Source organism: Staurois parvus, unplaced genomic scaffold, assembly GCF_062004578.1.
Source record: "Staurois parvus isolate SC_StPar_1 unplaced genomic scaffold, SC_StPar_1.0 ptg001053l, whole genome shotgun sequence".
In the NCBI taxonomy this organism is placed as follows: domain Eukaryota; kingdom Metazoa; phylum Chordata; class Amphibia; order Anura; family Ranidae; genus Staurois; species Staurois parvus.
Window position 1 is genome coordinate 677,020 of NW_028318849.1, and position 21,390 is coordinate 698,409.

Consider the following 21,390-nt stretch of genomic DNA (forward strand, 5'->3'; position numbering starts at 1 on the left):
CATCTGTATCCTAAATGGAAACTAATAGATACAATGTTTCAACCGCTGTACATGTGAAGGAACTGTCAGAGAAATGTCAGAAATAGCGGAGCTCTCTGCAGGGACACTTTTGCCGGCTGATCGGGAAAAATTAGAGGCAAATATTCGGATTCGCCGCGAATCGAATTTTTCCTGAAATTCGTATCGAATTCCGGTTCGCCTGGTTCGATTCGCTCATCTCTACTTATAACCTAAGTATAAAAAAACTGACCAATACGAAATCTTCCTAGTTCAGGCGTAAATGACACTAACAATATCCGTATTCTCCAAAAATTATCTATACATATGCACTACTTATTGGCCCTGCAATCTATTTTTCATGAAATAATTTCTTACTGAGTTTTTTTGCCTCTTGGTAGTGTTATTCATGAACTCCCAAACCTCTCCTTTCCCCATGACTTTTGTTTATTTGGAAGGAGCAGGTAACATTAGTTACGGTCATGTGCACTGCTCTATGTACACTACAAATCCCATAGTCCATCTTGGGAGCAAGCAAAAGAAGATGGTTTGTTCCTACATACCATGGAGAATGAACGTAGCCACCCTCTAACAGAAAATTATATAACAGCAGCACTCGTAACTTTTTTTTAAAAACAGTTTATTTTCATATCAGAAGACAGAAGGTAGAAACTTTGCACACCAGAACCCAGCTACTATATAGATAGGTAAATATATAGCTTCGGCCTGACCTCTTCCTGGCTATTGTTCTGGACATGATACTGAAAATGTTATAGATAGGCAACTCCTATCCTCATATTGATTAGTGGTTCCAAATTATTAACTACTGCAGTAGGGAACAGACACAAAAAGATACACTCAGCATCTTTCCAAAGATAATCCTTATTTTCAGGAGTGATCCCATTAACTTGACTACAACCGATATTAAACTCAGTGGCCTTTAATTGCCAGCTTCTACCTTGCTGCCCTTCTTGTGGATAGGTACAATATTAGCTGTCCGCCAGTCATGGAAACTTCGGTTAGAAGAGATTGATTAAAAAGATCAGTTATTGGTCAAACAACTAGACCTCACAGTTCTCTTAGGACTCTGGGATGAATACCATCAGGGCCCATTGCTTTATCAATCTTAACCGAGCCAGTTCCTCTACTACCTATGTCTTCGGAAATCCTGAAAATGGAAGAATGAACCATCATTACTAGAACCAATATGATTTCCCAACTTACCGTATTTTTCGCTCCATAAGACGCACCTGACCATAAGACGCACCCAGGTTTTAGAGGCTAAAAACAAGAAAAAAAATATTCTGAACCAATGGACTGCAGACACAGTACAGGGAATGACCAGAGACTGTGGACACAATACAGCAGATGACCAGAGACTGCGAACACAGTACAGGAGATGACCAGAGACTGCGGACACAGTACAGGAGATGACCAGAGACAGCGGACACAGTGCAGGAGATGACCAGAGACTGCGGACACAGTACAGGAGATGACCAGAGACTGCGGACACGGTACAGGAGATGACCAGAGACTGCGGACACAGTACAGGAGATGACCAGAGTCTGCGGACACAGTGCAGGAGATGACCAGAGACTGCGGACACAGTGCAGGAGATGGCCAGAGACTGCGGACACAGTGCAGGGGATGACCAGAGAATGCAAACACAGTGCAGGGGATGACCAGAGACTGCGGACACAGTGCAGGGAATGACCAGAGACTGCGGACACAGTGCAGGGGATGACCAGAGACTGCAGACACAGTGCAGGGGATGACCAGAGACTGCGGACACAGTGCAGGGGATGACCAGAGACTGTGGACACAGTGCAGGGGATGACCAGAAACTGCGGACACAGTGCAGGGGATGACCAGAGACTGCGGACACAGTGCAGGGAATGACCAGAGAATGTAGACAGTGCAGGGGATGACCAGAGACTGCAGACAGTGCAGGGGATGACCAGAGACTGCAGACAGTGCAGGGAATGACCAGAGACTGCAGACAGTGCAGGGGATGACCAGAGACTGCAGACAGTGCAGGGGATGACCAGAGACTGCAGACAGTGCAGGGAATGACCAGAGACTGCAGACAGTGCAGGGAATGACCAGAGACTGTAGACAGTGCAGGGAATGACCAGAGACTGCTGACCTTTGGGGAGGGAGGGGGAGCGGGTACCTGAATTTGACAGGTACCCGCTCCCACTCCCGCGGCGTTGTCTTTCCCTCTTCTTCCCGCGCCGGCTTCTGTGACAGCCGGGTGCCCACTGCGCATGCGCGAGAAGCGCTGCGCTTTGTGAATGGCCCGGCGCCTTCTGGGACCTCTCATGTGTCCCAGAAGACACCGAATCATTTACAAAGCGCAGCACATGCGCAGTGGGCACCCGGCTGTCACAGAAGCCAGCGCGGGAAGACTGTGCAGCGCTGGAGCGAGGAACAGGTAAGGCCCTGCAGGAGAGAACAGCTTAGCGGCCGGCCCGGTATTCTGACATGGTGACGGCAGAAATACCGGACCGGCCGCTTTATATTCACTCCATAAGACGCACTGACATTTTCCCCCCTTTTTTGGGGGTAAAAAAGTGCGTCTTATGGAGCGAAAAATACAGTATTATCATTCTCTCACCTTCTTTTAACTCTCTTCGAAACATCCCTTCTTTAATTTCGTTTTACTTTTCTCTAAATTCTGCTTTTCTTATTTTGTTCTCTGATATCCCTTCATCCCATTTACTGTATTCCCATACTCAACTTACTCCAGCTCTTAAGATCAGATGGGCAGCCATAGTGCTCATCCCATCTTCCTTCTCTGACCACATATAAAGTATTCTGTTTGGGCCAGGGTCAAAAATGTTATGTTTCTATACAATTTGACTCTCATTTCTCTGTTTTAGCTTTTTTTTCATCTTCATGTACTACTTGTGGTGCCTTACTCTAAATGAATTCCACAACCTAACATCAAAATTTCCTCTTATGTTTAATCTTACAATATCTGTCACCCTTCATCCATCCTGCCCAAATAGATAACTGTTCCTCTAGCTGTTTAATCTGCATGATTCTTAGTCCCTGTGGACTTGGTAACCCTGTTACCTATTGTGTATCACTGTCCACTTTCACCATTTATCTAGGGGCTATGCCGATGACACACAAATTTACCTCTCCACCCCCCACCTCACCCCCTCACTCTCCGCCCGCATCGCCCACCTCCTAAACGACATATCAGACTGGATGTCGCTCCATTTCCTCAAACTTAACCTGTGCAAAACCGAGCTCCTGGTCTTCCCCCCACCCCGTGCCCCCCCCCACCATCCTCTCCATCACTACTAACAACGCCACCATCACTCCCACCCCACATGCCAAAGTCCTGGGTGTCACCCTGGACTCCCACCTCTCCTTCCTACCCCACGTCCAATTGCTATCAAGATCATGCAGGCTCCACCTCTGAAACATCTCCAAGATACGTACATTCCTCACCCCAGACACCACCAAACAACTCATACACTCCCTCATCATCTCACGCCTGGACTATTGCAACTCCCTTCTCACTGGCCTACCCAAACGAACACTATCCCCACTCCAGTCGATCCTGAACTCAGCGGCGAGACTCATCCACCTCACCAACTGCTCCACATCCGCCACCCCCCTCTGCCAATCCCTTCACTGGCTCCCAATTGCCCAACGCATCAAATTCAAACTGCTAACTCTGACCTACAAAGCCATTCACAACGCTGTTCCAAACTACATAACCGACCTGATACCCAAATACTACCCTACCCGTGCCCTTCGCTCCTCACAGGACCACTTACTCTCTAGCTCCCTGGTCTCCTCCTCCCACGCCCGATTGCAGGATTTCTCCAGGACCTCCCCCATCCTCTGGAATTCCCTACCCCAATCCATCATACTGTCACCTACCCTCATCACCTTCAGGCACACCCTGAAGACCCACCTCTTCAGGGAAGCCTACCCCACCCTCACCTAGCAACTGACCTCCTCCACTCCTTCCACCACTTCATTCCCCACAGCCATTTCCTCCTGTACCACTTTCCCCTTCCTCCTAGATTGTAAGCTCGAAAGAGCAGGGCCCTCGAACCCCTCGTGTATTGTATTGTTTCTGTCCTGTCTCATGTTCTGTCCCCCTTGCTTTGTACAGCACTGAGCAAACCCTTTGGCGCTATATAAATACTGTATAATAATAATAATAATAGGGGCTCAGTATAGGAGGAACCGCTCCTTCAGTTCTCTAGCGCTCCTCTTGCGCTGGGCATTTTCTTAGGGTATCCTCTTACCTTTCATTCCTTTAAAACTTAATATAATGCCCATAATGCCTGACCAGGCTTATTTTGTCTTCTCTACATGTGCCTATACCCTCATGCCTCTAGATCTAATACAGCAGATGTGTGCTTCATATAACCTGTCAACCACTATTCCTCCTTTTCTTATCTACTGTATAACACTCGATGGACAGTACATAGTGACAACATAACATACAACCACCAATCAATACAGGGAAGTAAAATAGGTACTCTTTGTTCCGAAAATGCCTTACCAATCAAGGAATTCCGATATCTCAATGTAAGCAAGGGCTTACCTCAGCTGGCTTGTGATCAGAAATTCCCAGATCATCTCAGGCTCCTCGTTTCGGATTCTCACCTTTAAATCCCCTCCAAGGCAAACCTCACCATCTGTTCTGACTAGAGATGAGCGAATCGAAGTATCCGAAGTGGAATTCGAGTCGAATATCGGAAAAATTTCGATTCGTGCCGAATCCGAAAAACAGCCTAATTCGGACGCGCGAATCGAAATTTTTCCGAAAATGGCGGCTGACATGTGCGGCGACGGAGCGGGGATGTCGGGGAAGGCGCGCAGACAAGGCGCGCTGCCCCATAATGCATTCCTCAACGACATGTGATCGCATCAGCCAATCAGCAGCCAGCCAGCCAGCACTGTGTAATGGTCGAGGTATATATAGCGGCCATTTTGGAAATCTTCATTTGCCTGCAGTCATTGAACAGAGGCAGACCGCTCTGTACTAGGGACAGGGACAGAGTTAGGGCCACAGAAACGAGAATTGGGGACAGAGAGAAGTTACTTAGGGACAGAGAACCATTACTCAGGGACACAGACTTGTTAATGAGGGCCACAGAATCGTTATTTAGGGACAAAGAAACGCTAGTTAGGGCCACAGAATTCATACTCAGGGACAGACAGAATTGTTACTCAGTGCCAGAGAATTGTTACTTAGGGCCACAGAAACGTTATTAGGGCCACAGAATTTTTACTCAGGGACAGACAGAATTGTTACTGAGTGCCAGAGAATTGTTACTCAGGGACAGACAGAATTGTTACTGAGTGCCAGAGAATTCTTACTCAGGGCCACAGAATTCATTCTCAGGGACAGACAGAATTGTTACTCAGGGACAGACAGAATTGTTACTGAGTGCCAGAGAATTGTTACTCAGGGACAGACAGAATTGTTACTGAGTGCCAGAGAATTGTTACTCAGGGACAGACAGAATTGTTACTGAGTGCCAGAGAATTGTTACTCAGGGACAGACAGAATTGTTACTGAGTGCCAGAGAATTGTTACTCAGGGACAGACAGAATTGTTACTGAGTGCCAGAGAATTGTTACTCAGGGACAGACAGAATTGTTACTGAGTGCCAGAGAATTGTTACTCAGGGACAGACAGAATTGTTACTGAGTGCCAGAGAATTGTTACTCGCACAGACACAAAATTGTTACTTGCACAGACACAGAATTGTTACTCGCGCAGACACAGAATTGTTACTCAGGGCCACAGAATTCATACTCAGGGACAGACAGAATTGTTACTGAGTGCCAGAGAATTGTTACTCAGGGACAGACAGAATTGTTACTGAGTGCCAGAGAATTGTTACTCAGGGACAGACAGAATTGTTACTGAGTGCCAGAGAATTGTTACTCGCACAGACACAAAATTGTTACTTGCACAGACACAGAATTGTTACTCGCACAGACACAGAATTGTTACTCAGGGCCACAGAATTCATACTCAGGGACAGACAGAATTGTTACTGAGCGCCAGAGAATTGTTACTCAGGGACAGACAGAATTGTTACTGAGTGCCAGAGAATTGTTACTCAGGGACAGACAGAATTGTTACTGAGTGCCAGAGAATTGTTACTCAGGGACAGACAGAATTGTTACTGAGTGCCAGAGAATTGTTACTCAGGGACAGACAGAATTGTTACTGAGTGCCAGAGAATTGTTACTCGCACAGACACAAAATTGTTACTTGCACAGACACAGAATTGTTACTCGCACAGACACAGAATTGTTACTCAGGGCCACAGAATTCATACTCAGGGACAGACAGAATTGTTACTGAGTGCCAGAGAATTGTTACTCAGGGACAGACAGAATTGTTACTGAGTGCCAGAGAATTGTTACTCGCACAGACACAAAATTGTTACTTGCACAGACACAGAATTGTTACTCGCACAGACACAGAATTGTTACTCAGGGCCACAGAATTCATACTCAGGGACAGACAGAATTGTTACTGAGTGCCAGAGAATTGTTACTCAGGGACAGACAGAATTGTTACTGAGTGCCAGAGAATTCTTACTCAGGGACAGACAGAATTGTTACTGAGTGCCAGAGAATTGTTACTCTCACAGACACAAAATTGTTACTTGCACAGACACAGAATTGTTACTCGCACAGAGACAGAATTGTTACTCAGGGCCACAGAATTCATACTCAGGGACAGACAGAATTGTTACTGAGTGCCAGAGAATTGTTACTCAGGGACAGACAGAATTGTTACTGAGTGCCAGAGAATTGTTACTCTCACAGACACAAAATTGTTACTTGCACAGACACAGAATTGTTACTTGCACAGACACACAATTGTTACTCAGGGCCACAGAATTCATACTCAGGGACAGACAGAATTGTTACTGAGTGCCAGAGAATTCTTACTCAGGGCCACAGAATTCATACTCAGGGACAGACAGAATTGTTACTCAGGGACAGACAGAATTGTTACTGAGTGCCAGAGAATTGTTACTCAGGGACAGACAGAATTGTTACTGAGTGCCAGAGAATTCTTACTCAGGGACAGACAGAATTGTTACTGAGTGCCAGAGAATTGTTACTCTCACAGACACAAAATTGTTACTTGCACAGACACAGAATTGTTACTCGCACAGACACAGAATTGTTACTCAGGGCCACAGAATTCATACTCAGGGACAGACAGAATTGTTACTGAGTGCCAGAGAATTGTTACTCAGGGACAGACAGAATTGTTACTGAGTGCCAGAGAATTCTTACTCAGGGACAGACAGAATTGTTACTGAGTGCCAGAGAATTGTTACTCTCACAGACACAAAATTGTTACTTGCACAGACACAGAATTGTTACTCGCACAGAGACAGAATTGTTACTCAGGGCCACAGAATTCATACTCAGGGACAGACAGAATTGTTACTGAGTGCCAGAGAATTGTTACTCAGGGACAGACAGAATTGTTACTGAGTGCCAGAGAATTGTTACTCTCACAGACACAAAATTGTTACTTGCACAGACACAGAATTGTTACTTGCACAGACACACAATTGTTACTCAGGGCCACAGAATTCATACTCAGGGACAGACAGAATTGTTACTGAGTGCCAGAGAATTCTTACTCAGGGCCACAGAATTCATACTCAGGGACAGACAGAATTGTTACTCAGGGACAGACAGAATTGTTACTGAGTGCCAGAGAATTGTTACTCAGGGACAGACAGAATTGTTACTGAGTGCCAGAGAATTCTTACTCAGGGACAGACAGAATTGTTACTGAGTGCCAGAGAATTGTTACTCTCACAGACACAAAATTGTTACTTGCACAGACACAGAATTGTTACTCGCACAGAGACAGAATTGTTACTCAGGGCCACAGAATTCATACTCAGGGACAGACAGAATTGTTACTGAGTGCCAGAGAATTGTTACTCAGGGACAGACAGAATTGTTACTGAGTGCCAGAGAATTGTTACTCAGGGACAGACAGAATTGTTACTGAGTGCCAGAGAATTGTTACTCGCACAGACACAAAATTGTTACTTGCACAGACACAGAATTGTTACTCGCACAGACACAGAATTGTTACTCAGGGCCACAGAATTCATACTCAGGGACAGACAGAATTGTTACTGAGTGCCAGAGAATTGTTACTCAGGGACAGACAGAATTGTTACTGAGTGCCAGAGAATTGTTACTCAGGGACAGACAGAATTGTTACTGAGTGCCAGAGAATTGTTACTCAGGGACAGACAGAATTGTTACTGAGTGCCAGAGAATTGTTACTCAGGGACAGACAGAATTGTTACTGAGTGCCAGAGAATTGTTACTCGCACAGACACAAAATTGTTACTTGCACAGACACAGAATTGTTACTCGCACAGACACAGAATTGTTACTCGCACAGACACAGAATTGTTACTCAGGGCCACAGAATTCATACTCAGGGACAGACAGAATTGTTACTGAGTGCCAGAGAATTGTTACTCGCACAGACACAAAATTGTTACTTGCACAGACACAGAATTGTTACTCGCGCAGACACAGAATTGTTACTCAGGGCCACAGAATTCATACTCAGGGACAGACAGAATTGTTACTGAGTGCCAGAGAATTGTTACTCAGGGACAGACAGAATTGTTACTGAGTGCCAGAGAATTGTTACTCAGGGACAGACAGAATTGTTACTGAGTGCCAGAGAATTGTTACTCAGGGACACCTAATCGTTGAATTAAATAGTATGTCAGACAACATGCAGAGGAGTGGCAGAGGAGGCAATGTTTTAGGAGCGAGCAGACGTGGCAGCAGAGGAAGGGGTCGAGGCAGCAGTATTCGCAGCCAGAGGCCAGTGCTCCCGGTGTCATCCAGCGGTCGTGTCTCCACCGACAACCCTGCCGTCATTGATTGGTTGGCTCGGTCGTCTTCCTCTTCCCAGGTCACCTCTGACACCTACAGCCAACGGTCGGTGGGTACGTCAGACACAACCGTTAGTTGGCATGGCCCGGGACCAAGCCCACTGAAATCACGTGTCCTCTACCTGCCCCTGTCCTTTGCTGTTCCCTCACCAAGCGAAGTATCGCATGCTGTGGGCTCAGCCCCACTGTACAGTGAGGAAGAGCTAACAGAGGGCGGTCAGGAACGGGGGGAGACATCGGCCTTTTCAGCAGCCAAGCGAACAAGTACTGGCGAGGAGAGTGGCTCGGTAGCCGGTCTAGAGACAGGTCTGTCTCCTGACCCAGACGCAGCCGAGGGGGCTAGTAGTGAGGCGGAGACCCTACTTGATGATGAGGAGGTTGATCGCACTTGGCAGCCTCGTCGTCATCAGGCAATTTCTTCCGCATCATCAGGAGAAGAGGGTGGCAGCTTGGCAGCGAGCAAAACAGTCGGTGGGTTGCCCAGGAGACAGCAGCAGGGTCGCATCAGTGTCAGTGGAGCCAAACGTCCACGGAGTAGAGCACCAGCTCCACTGCAGCCTACCACCACGGCCAGTAGTGGTGCCGGTGCGCACGGAGGAAGTAGCAGTCAGCCAGTGAAGAGTAGCGGGGGCAAAGTTTCCTACTCGGTGGTGTGGCAATTTTTCCTCAAGCCGCCCGAGGAAGTAAACGTAGCCGTATGTCGACTATGTGGCCAGAAATGCAAGCGTGGCCAGGGGGCCCATGTTGGGACTACAGCGTTGCGTCAGCATATGCAGCGTCACCATTCGGTGGCCTGGGAAAACCGTGATAAACATACGGCGGTTCTGCCTGCCCCAGCCCCCGCTCCATCACCCGCTCCGTTACTTGCTCCGTCACCCGACGTCGTCAATCGCCCTCTATCAGCCAGTCAAGGCTCCAACACCTCTGCTGAGGGGAGTTGTCGCTCATTGGCATCTTCCGCTCGTTCAGATGCTCCTTCTCCTGCTACTCCTCTTCTCGGATTCCGTCAACAGTCTTTCTTGGAATCCGTATCCAAGAGACAACAGTTTGCGAGCACGCACCCGACGGTGCAAAAGCTGAACGTCCTCCTGTCCAAGTTGCTGGTGCTGCAGTCCCTCCCTTTCCAACTGGTGGACTCAGCACCTTTCCGAGAAATGATGGCTTGTGCCGCGCCGCGGTGGAGAGTGCCAAGCCGTCATTTCTTTGCCCAAAAGGCAGTGCCAGCCCTGCATTCACATGTAGAAGAGATGGTGGGCCAGTCTTTGAGCATGTCGGTCTCTGCCAAAGTGCACGGCAGCGCCGACGTGTGGAGCTGTAACTACGGTCAGGGACAGTACATGTCATTTACGGCCCACTGGGTGAACGTGGTGCCGGCACAGCCGCACCAGCAACTTGGACAGGTCACGACGCTTTTGCCTCCACGTTTGCACGTCCTTGGTCCAGCAAGCATGTCCGCCTCTACCACCTCTTTTTCCGCCGTGTCCTCAGCCGCCACCCCCGTGCCAAGTCCCATTACCCGACCGGCATATCACATGTGCAGGGCGCAACGGTGTCACGCTGTGCTGCACCTGGTATGCCTTGGCGAACGTAGTCACACAGGGGAGGAACTGCTGAGTGTAATGAACAGAGAAATCGACAGATGGCTGTCTCCGCGCAAACTAAAAATCGGAACCATGTTGACTGACAACGGAAAGAACATGGTGTCTGCTCTGCGTCAAGGAAGGTTGTGCCATGCGCCATGCATGGCTCACGTGTTCAATCTGGTTGTCAAGCGGTTCCTAAAATCCACCATCCCACTGCAAGACATCCTTAAAATGTCACGTAAACTGTGCATGCATTTCAGCCATTCCTACACCGCAAAGAACACCCTCATTGAGCTGCAGCGGCAGAACGGAATTCCACAGCATCGCCTGATCTGCGACGTTGCAACAAGGTGGAATTCAACCCTACACATGTTAGACCGCCTTTACGAGCAGCGAAAGGCCATCACCGATTTCCTGATGTTACAAGCGGATAAAGGTACTCCCCTGTGTAACTTAGATGTCAGCCATTGGCAGCTCATGCGTGACACCTGCCGCTTGCTCAGGCCCTTTGAGGAGGCCACGCTATTCGTGAGTCGGCAGGACTATGGGATGAACGACGTCATTCCTCTGTTGCACGTCCTGGAACAAATGCTGTTAACAATGGCTGGTCAGGGTGCGGTAGACGTGGCGCACAGATCTCAACGCCACATGACCCCTGTGGGGGCAGGACAGGAAGAAGAGGAGGAGGTAGAGGAGGACATTTGTGCTCAGGAATTATTGAGTGAAATGGGTGGTTTTTCCACTCAGCGGACAGGAGTGGAGGAGCAGGAGCATCTGGTAGAGGAGGAGGAGGAGGAGACAGAGGACCCAGACGCACCGTGGCAGTATGCTGTGGAGATGGAGGCAGGGAGTCCCTCGCATTCCTTGGCACAAATGGCCCATAGCATGCTCGGTTGCTTGCGTAGCGACAGCCGAATAATAACCATCAGACAGAGGGATGACTTTTGGCTGTCCACCTTGTTGGACCCTCGCTACCGGTCCAAAATGGTGGCCTTTTTCACACCTGCTGAGAGGGAGGCCAAAATTACGTACTATAAAAACCACCTATGTAGTCAGTTGGTCTCTGCCTTTGTGCGCCATCGTCCATCCTCAGACACTGTGGGCCCTGTGCGCTCGCGTTCCGCTGGCATGGCAGCAGGGGAGGGGTGGGGTGGTAGGAGCAGTGGCAGCTCCACCAGCAGCGGCTGCCTCAGTCTGCAGTCGATGATGAGTAGCTTTCTTCACCAGCGCAGTGAGGAAACTACTAACCAGCCGCAGCAGCAGCAGCAGCATCAGGTGGACCTGGAGCAGGAGCTCAAACAACAGGCTTGGGCCTACTTGGACAGCACCCTGCCAACCGAGGTAGACAATCCCCTTGACTACTGGGCAACGAAACTTGACCTTTGGCCCCAACTAGCTGAATTTGCCCTTGAAAGGCTGTCATGCCCGGCCAGTAGCGTGGCATCGGAGCGCGTGTTTAGTGCGGCAGGAGGTATTGTAACTCCGCGGAGGACACGACTGTCCACCCAAAGTGTGGAGAGACTCACGTTTGTGAAAATGAATCAGGCGTGGATTAGTCTGGATTTCAAACCACCAGTTCCTGACACAACTGACTAAATCCGCCATGAATCATGCCTCAAACATGTGCCACTTTCAGGTCTCCTCACACTGCTGGTGTGTTGAATTTTTTGACATAGGGTGCTGGCAGATTACGGGCCTCCTATAGCTGCTGCCAGGCCCCTAATCTGCCATAGGCCCCTATATACCACCTCCTCCTGCTGCTGCCAGGTCCAGAGTCTCTCATGGGTCCCTGTACGGCCTCCCATTGCTGCTGTCTCCATCGCCACACTCTGCTGCCATGTGCCACTTTCAGGTCTCTTCACACTGCTGGTGTGTTAAATTTTTTGACATAGGGTGCAGGCAGATTACGGGCCTCACATAGCTGCTGCCAGGCCCCTAATCTGCCATGGGCCCCTATATACCACCTCCTCCTGCTGCTGCCAGGTCCAGAGTCTGTCATGGGTCCCTGTACGGCCTCCCATTGCTGCTGTCTCCATCGCCACACTCTGCTGCCATGTGCCACTTTCAGGTCTCTTCACACTGCTGGTGTGTTAAATTTTTTGACATAGGGTGCTGCAAGATAACGGGCCTCACATAGCTGCTGCCAGGCCCCTAATCAGCCATGGGCCCCTATACCGCCTCCTCCTGCTGCTGCCAGGTCCAGAGTCTCTCATGCCATGTGCCACTTTCAGGTCTCTTCACACTGCTGGTGTGTTAAATTTTTTGACATAGGGTGCTGGCAGATTACGGGCCTCCCATAGCTGCTGCCAGGCCCCTAATCTGCCATGGGCCCCTATATACCGCCTCCTCATGCTGCTGCCAAGTCCAGAGTCTGTCATGGTCCCTGTACGGCCTCCCATTGCTGCTGTCTCCATCGCCACACTCTGCTGCCATGTGCCACTTTCAGGTCTCTTCACACTGCTGGTGTGTTAAATTTTTTGACATAGGGTGCAGGCAGATTACGGGCCTCACATAGCTGCTGCCAGGCCCCTAATCTGCCATGGGCCCCTATATACCGCCTCCTCATGCTGCTGCCAAGTCCAGAGTCTGTCATGGTCCCTGTACGGCCTCCCATTGCTGCTGTCTCCATCGCCACACTCTGCCATGTGCCACTTTCAGGTCTCTTCACACTGCTGGTGTGTTTAATTTTTTGACATAGGGTGCAGGCAGATTACGGGCCTCACATAGCTGCTGCCAGGCCCCTAATCTGCCATGGGCCCCTATATACCGCCTCCTCATGCTGCTGCCAAGTCTAGAGTCTCTCATGGGTCCCTGTACGGCCTCCCATTGCTGCTGTCTCCATCGCCACACTCTGCTGCCATGTGCCACTTTCAGGTCTCTTCACACTGCTGGTGTGTTTAATTTTTTGACATAGGGTGCAGGCAGATTACGGGCCTCACATAGCTGCTGCCAGGCCCCTAATCTGCCATGGGCCCCTATATACCGCCTCCTCATGCTGCTGCCAAGTCCAGAGTCTGTCATGGTCCCTGTACGGCCTCCCATTGCTGCTGTCTCCATCGCCACACTCTGCTGCCATGTGCCACTTTCAGGTCTCTTCACACTGCTGGTGTGTTAAATTTTTGGACATAGGGTGCAGGCAGATTACGGGCCTCACATAGCTGCTGCCAGGCCCCTAATCTGCCATGGGCCCCTATATACCGCCTCCTCATGCTGCTGCCAAGTCCAGAGTCTGTCATGGTCCCTGTACGGCCTCCCATTGCTGCTGTCTCCATCGCCACACTCTGCCATGTGCCACTTTCAGGTCTCTTCACACTGCTGGTGTGTTTAATTTTTTGACATAGGGTGCAGGCAGATTACGGGCCTCACATAGCTGCTGCCAGGCCCCTAATCTGCCATGGGCCCCTATATACCGCCTCCTCATGCTGCTGCCAAGTCCAGAGTCTGTCATGGTCCCTGTACGGCCTCCCATTGCTGCTGTCTCCATCGCCACACTCTGCCATGTGCCACTTTCAGGTCTCTTCACACTGCTGGTGTGTTTAATTTTTTGACATAGGGTGCAGGCAGATTACGGGCCTCACATAGCTGCTGCCAGGCCCCTAATCTGCCATAGGCCCCTATATACCGCCTCCTCATGCTGCTGCCAGGTCCAGAGTCTCTCATGGGTCCCTGTACGGCCTCCCATTGCTGCTTTCTCCATCGCCACACTCTGCCATGTGCCACTTTCAGGTCTCCTCACACACTGCTGGTGTGTTGAATTTTTTGACATAGGGTGCTGGCAGATTACGGGCCTCCCATAGCTGCTGCCAGGCCCCTAATCTGCCATGGGCCCCTATATACCGCCTCCTCATGCTGCTGCCAAGTCCAGAGTCTGTCATGGGTCCCTGTACGGCCTCCCATTGCTGCTGTCTCCATCGCCACACTCTGCCATGTGCCACTTTCAGGTCTCCTCACACACTGCTGGTGTGTAGAATTTTTTGACATAGGGTGCTGGCAGATTACGGGCCTCCCATAGCTGCTGCCAGGCCCCTAATCTGCCATGGGCCCCTATATACCGCCTCCTCATGCTGCTGCCAAGTCCAGAGTCTGTCATGGGTCCCTGTACGGCCTCCCATTGCTGCTGTCTCCATCGCCACACTCTGCCATGTGCCACTTTCAGGTCTCCTCACACTGCTGGTGTGTTGAATTTTTTGACATAGGGTGCTGGCAGATTACGGGCCTCCTATAGCTGCTGCCAGGCCCCTAATCTGCCATGGGCCCCTATATACCGCCTCCTCATGCTGCTGCCAAGTTCAGAGTCTGTCATGGGTCCCTGTACGGCCTCCCATTGCTGCTGTCTCCATCGCCACACTCTGCCATGTGCCACTTTCAGGTCTCCTCACACTGCTGGTGTGTTGAATTTTTTGACATAGGGTGCTGGCAGATTACGGGCCTCCTATAGCTGCTGCCAGGCCCCTAATCTGCCATAAGCCCCTATATACCGCCTCCTCATGCTGCTGCCAAGTCCAGAGTCTGTCATGGGTCCCTGTACGGCCTCCCATTGCTGCTGTCTCCATCGCCACACTCTGCCATGTGCCACTTTCAGGTCTCCTCACACACTGCTGGTGTGTTGAATTTTTTGACATAGGGTGCTGGCAGATTACGGGCCTCCTATAGCTGCTGCCAGGCCCCTAATCTGCCGTAGGCCCCTATATACCGCCTCCTCATGCTGCTGCCAGGTCCAGAGTCTCTCATGGGTCCCTGTACGGCCTCCCATTGCTGCTGTCTCCATCGCCACACTCTGCCATGTGCCACTTTCAGGTCTCCTCACACTGCTGGTGTGTTCCATTTTTTGTCATAGGGTGCTGGCAGATTATGGGCCTCCCATAACTGCTGCCAGGCCCCTAATCTGCCATGGGCCCCTATACCGACTCCTCATGCTGTGACGTTGCAACAAGGTGGAATTCAACCCTACATATGTTAGACCGCCTTTACGAACAGCAAAAGGCCATCACAGATTTCCTGATGTTAAAAGCAGATAAAGGTACTCCCTGTGTAACTTAGATGTCAGCCATTGGCAGCTCATGCGTGACACCTGCGCTTGCTCAGGCCCTTTGAGGAGGCCACGCTATTCGTGAGTCGGCAGGACTATGGGATGAACGACGTCATTCCTCTGTTGCACGTCCTGGAACAAATGCTGTTAACAATGGCTGGTCAGGGTGCGGTAGACGTGGCGCACAGATCTCAACGCCACATGGCCCCTGTGGGGGCAGGACTGGAAGAAGAGGAGGAGGTAGAGGAGGACATTGGTGCTCAGGAATTATTGAGTGAAATGGGTGGTTTTTCCACTCAGCGGACAGGAGTGGAGGAGCAGGAGCATCTGGTAGAGGAGGAGGAAGAGGAGACAGAGGACCTAGACGCACCGTGGCAGTATGCTGTGGAGATGGAGGCAGGGAGTCCCTCGCATTCCTTGGCACAAATGGCCCATAGCATGCTCGGTTGCTTGCGTAGCGACAGCCGAATAATAACCATCAGACAGAGGGATGACTTTTGGCTGTCCACCTTGTTGGACCCTCGCTACCGTTCAAAAATGGTGGCCTTTTTCACACCTGCTGAGAGGGAGGCCAAAATAACGTACTATAAAAAACACCTATGTAGTCAGCTGGTCTCTGCCTGTCTGCGCCAACGTCCATCCTCAGACACTGTGGGCCCTGTGCGCTCGTGTTCCGCTGCCATGGCAGCAGGGGAGGGGTGGGGTGGTAGGAGCAGTGGCAGCTCCACCAGCAGCGGCTGCCTCAGTCTGCAGTCGATGATGAGTAGCTTTCTTCACCAGCGCAGTGAGGAAACTACTAACCAGCCGCAGCAGCAGCAGCAGCATCAGGTGGACCTGGAGCAGGAGCTCAAACAACAGGCTTAGGCCTACTTGGACAGCACCCTGCCAACCGAGGTAGACAATCCCCTTGACTACTGGGCAACGAAACTTGACCTTTGGCCCCAACTAGCTGAATTTGCCCTTGAAAGGCTGTCATGCCCGGCCAGTAGCGTGGCATCGGAGCGCGTGTTTAGTGCGGCAGGAGGTATTGCAACTCCGCGGAGGACACGACTGTCCACCCAAAGTGTGGAGAGACTCACGTTTGTGAAAATGAATCAGGCGTGGATTAGTCTGGATTTCAAACCACCAGTTCCTGACACAACTGACTAAATCCGCCATGAATCATGCCCCAAACATGTGCCACTTTCAGGTCTCCTCACACTGCTGGTGTGTTCCATTTTTTGTCATAGGGTGCTGGCAGATTACGGGCCTCCCATAGCTGCTGCCAGGCCCCTAATCTGCCATGGGCCCCTATACCGCCTCCTCATGCTGCTGCCAAGTCCAGAGTCTCTCATGGGTCCCTGTACGGCCTCCCATTGCTGCTGCCTCCATCGCCACACTCTGCCATGTGCCACTTTCAGGTCTCCTCACACTGCTGGTGTGTTCCATTTTTTGTCATAGGGTGCTGGCAGATTACGGGCCTCCCATAGCTGCTGCCAGGCCCCTAATCTGCCATGGGCCCCTATACCGCCTCCTCATGCTGCTGCCAGGTCCAGAGTCTCTCATGGGTCCCTGTACGGCCTCCCATTGCTGCTGTCTCCATCGCCACACTCTGCCATGTGCCACTTTCAGGTCTCCTCACACTGCTGGTGGGTTCCATTTTTTGTCATAGGGTGCTGGCAGATTACGGGCCTCCCATAGCTGCTGCCAGGCCCGTAATCTGCCATGGGCCCCCGTACCGACTCCTCATGCTGCTGCCAGGCCCGTAATCTGTCATGGGCCACTGTTGTCGCTTGTTGGCATATTCCGCTCGTTCAGATGCTCCTTCTCCTGCTACTCCTCTTCACGGATTCCGTCAGCAGTCTTTCTTGGAATCCGTTTCCAAGAGACAACAGTTTGCGAGCACGCACCCGACGGTGCAGAAGCTGAACGTCCTCCTGTCCAAGTTGCTGCTGCCAGGCTCGTAATCTGTCATGCGCCCCTGTACCGCCTCCTCATGCTGCTGCCAGGTCCAGAGTGTGTCATGGGCCCCCGTACCGACTCCTCATGCTGCTGCCAGGCCCGTAATCTGTCATGGGCCCCTGTACCGCCTCCCCATGCTGCTGCCAGGTCCAGAGTGTGTCATGGGTCCCTGTACGGCCTCCCATTGCTGCTGCCAGGCCCGTAATCTGCCATGGGCCCCTGTACCGACTCCTCATGCTGCTGCCAAGCCCGTAATCTGTCATGGGCCCCTGTACCGCCTCCTCATGCTGCTGCCAGGTCCAGAGTGTGTCATGGGTCCCTGTACGGCCTCCCATTGCTGCTGTCTCTATCGCCACACTCTGCCATGTGCCACTTTCAGGTCTCCTCACACTGCTGGTGGTTTCCATTTTTGTCATAGGGTGCTGTATGGCCTCCCATTGCTGCTGCCTCCACCGCCACACTGTGGCTCCACACTCTGGTTTTGGCCCCGTGACTGCCCAAATGAGTGAAGTGTGCGGTGATTCTAAGATCGACGGCACTCATCTGCATGTCATACTGACTGACAGTATTATTTCTCTTCCCCAGCAGACTCCAAGGGCATTTAAATTAAAGGTACAGTGTTCTGCACTAATATTAAGTCTCTCTGAAGCCTAGAAACACCCTTTTTTAAGTTAAATTCACAGCGAATTTATTCGACTCGAATCGAATATTGTCCACGAATTCGCCGAATCAGTCGAATCGAATTTTTCATTTCTTCGCTCATCTCTAGTTCTGACCATTAATACTGAAAATGTTATAGATAGGCAACTCCTATCCTCATATTGATTAGTGGTTCCAAATTTATAATAACTACTGCAGTAGGGAACAGACACAAAAAGATACAATCAGCATCTTTCCAAATCACTGTTCTGTTTATCAGTGCGTTTGAAGTTTTTTATATACATGATTACGCAGGTATCACATTAATATTATTGTATTTTTATGGTAACAAGGGGTGTTACATAGGCAGGCTAATTTCTAATCAGGGCTTGAAGGAATGCAAATGTAATGAAAACATTATTATTGCCATTCCCAGGGATAGTCCCTATTATGTGGGTCTTATCTCCATTAAATGGGTGTCCCTGGATTTTATCTCAGGGAGCTACCGTTGTAAAATTCTCAGTGCTTATCTCAAAATCATCACAATTTACAAAAATCACATCAAAAATGGCCCCGGTAGAGCACTCTGCATGTGTATGGCCATTCATGCTCCAACCTTGCCATTTTGGACTGATGCTTTGCACACCTCAGCTGATGTAGTCTGTGCATGCGTGGCAGCATGAATGGCCATGCATGCACAGGGTACTCTAATCTACCAATGCAATTTATAAACTGATGCTTGTGCAGTTTGCTGAATTTGAGCTATGCATTGAAAAGTTACAGTGTCATCTCCTGGGGATTACAGTCTACCTCACTCCCAGAAACAATTCTAGGCGCTGGGAACCTGGGGATGACAGACACAAGCCGCAATCTGTGAATAAGTGTATGGCCCCGGAACTGTTAAAACCTGACATCTGAAATTTCTGCATGATTTAATTCTGACCCATGAGGGGTCAGGATTAATCAATGCAGAGTTCAGGGATCAAGATTAAGCAACACACAAAGGTACTTGATCCTACTCTATGTATTACTTAATCCTGACCCCTGCACTCTGATTGTTACTTAATACTGACCCCAAGCTCTATGTATTACTTAATCCTGACCCCTGCACTCTGTTCGTTACTTAATACTGACCCCAAGCTCTATGTATTACTTAATCCTGACCCCTGCACTCTGTTCGTTACTTAATACTGACCCTGAACTCTCTGCATTACATATTCCTGACCCCTGCACTCTGTGTGTTACTTAATCCTGACCCCTGGACTCTGTAAGTTACTTATTCTTGACCCCTAGACTCTGTCAGTTACTTAAATCTGACCCCTGAACTCTGTACGTTACTTATTCTTGACCCCTAGACTGTCAGTTACCTAATATTGACCCCTGAACTCTGTAAATGACTTATTCTTAACCCCTAGACTCCGTCAGTTACCTAAATCTGACCCCTGAACTCTGTATGTTACTTATTCTTGACCCCTAGACTGTCAGTTACCTAATATTGACCCCTGGACTCTGTAAATGACTTATTCTTGACCCCTAGACTCTGTCAGTTACTTAAATATAACCCCTGAACTCTGTATTTTACTTATCCCTGATTTCTGCTCTATGCATTATTTAATCCTAACCCCTAAACTGTGTACATTGTTATTGACAACTGAACTCTGTGTATTACTTAATCCTGACCCCTGAACTCTATGCTTTACACTCTATTGATCCATAGTAGCATAGCCTGCAGGGTTTTTTGACTACTTTTTTAAGCCCCCGCTCGCTGTCAACACATTGTGGCCACATTCACAATTTCCCATGGCACTTTGCACCCACTGCATTATTCATCTTCTCATGGCACCCAAGGTAAATAGTTTTTTTACCTACAAACCCTGCTATTTTTTCAAAAATCTGTGACCAATTGTTTCATGGGGTGTCAAAAAATGGGTGGGGGTTAATTTGTAGGTGCGACTACAAATGAGGGTATGGTTTTGTGGACATGATCAATAAGATGTCCACGCATTTAATTTTTAAAATCTGGTAACTGTTGGCCTAATAAGAAACAGTTTTTATTGGTGTTTGTGACCCTTTTAGTGGGATTTCCCCACACTCACTATCCCAATGACAGCGTGACAGCAATTAAGAGGAAATCTACCCAACTCAAGAAGCAATACAATTCTGACAGACAATTTTACTCTCTTCATACCTTATCCAAAACTGAGTTTAACTTTAAGTATGGAATATATGTAATAGATCCTGACATTCTATTTGGACTTCTCAGTTATATATATTATCTTTACAAGACATACTAAATAAATAGATTCAGCATTGTATTTTAGAGAAACCAATGTCATGAAGAGTAGCAACATTCCACTTGATGACAATGTAATTGCTTTAAAAAACATGTTTTTATTTACTTTTCTTCCAGCAGCAATGGCCTACTTTGGATTTACCACAAATTACACTAGGGATTTATGGGAAGAGGAGAGATTGCCTTACTTTGAAGAAATAATTCTCCAAGGCACACAACAGCCAACTGATGGAAAGATCTATGTCATGTACCATGGCACTACAGTGTCTGCAGCTCAGAGCATCATCAAGAAAGGATTTTCTCAGTCAGCAGATGGCATGCTTGGAAGAGGTGTCTACGTTAGTAGAGCTAAAGAAAAAGCTCAACGTTACCCCTTGGATGATAAAAGTGATCAGGTTGTTTTGAAACTGAGGGTTAATGTAGGGAAGGTCATAAAAATTGACAGACAAGGTCACCCTAAGCAAAAGACATGGCATGATTATGGCTATGATACCGCATGGGTACCTCCATATTGTGGGATGGTTAAAAGTGATTTGGAGGAAGATTGTGTTTGGGATCCCAAGAGGATCAAGGTTGTCGGTATAGCCCAAGCCCCTAAAGCTGTAAAGCCATATCTTGAGCTGTTGGTTCTACAGAATGCAAAATAAAAATTTAATTTTCCAGAATATATAGGATATGCAATTGTAATGGCTTTCTTTTGTAATTGTATGCCATTAAAATGTACTTTTCAGTTTCAATCTGCATCCTTTGTGGTTTTCTTCAAACTGTCAAAAACATTTAAATCTCTCTCCTATGTACTGTATAAACTATATGCACTACAGATCTTCCATGAAAATCACTTTTTTTTAGATGTCTCTAATGAACTACAAATATACACAGGTCAAAAAATTAAAGGAACACTTTGAAAACACATCAGATCTCAATGGGGAAAAAATCTCATGCTGGATATCTATA

The 21,390-nt window shown here is 49.0% G+C and overlaps 1 protein-coding gene across 2 annotated transcripts in view; it reads left to right on the top strand.

Moving 5' to 3' along the window:
* The window catches only part of LOC149440781 (uncharacterized), a 30,170-nt gene extending 8,997 nt beyond the window's left edge, over positions 1–21,173 (top strand). The window contains exon 3 of one of the 2 annotated variants that reach the window (XM_089658153.1): positions 20,557–21,173. In XM_089658153.1, the coding sequence (XP_089514279.1) occupies positions 20,559–21,083 (525 nt within the window). In that variant the 5' untranslated portion in view covers positions 20,557–20,558 and the 3' untranslated portion in view covers positions 21,084–21,173. Of the gene's footprint in view, positions 1–20,553 lie in introns of both variants that reach the window. The other variant, XM_089658154.1, reaches the window with a different exon arrangement.
* The last annotated feature ends 217 nt before the right edge of the window (positions 21,174–21,390 follow it).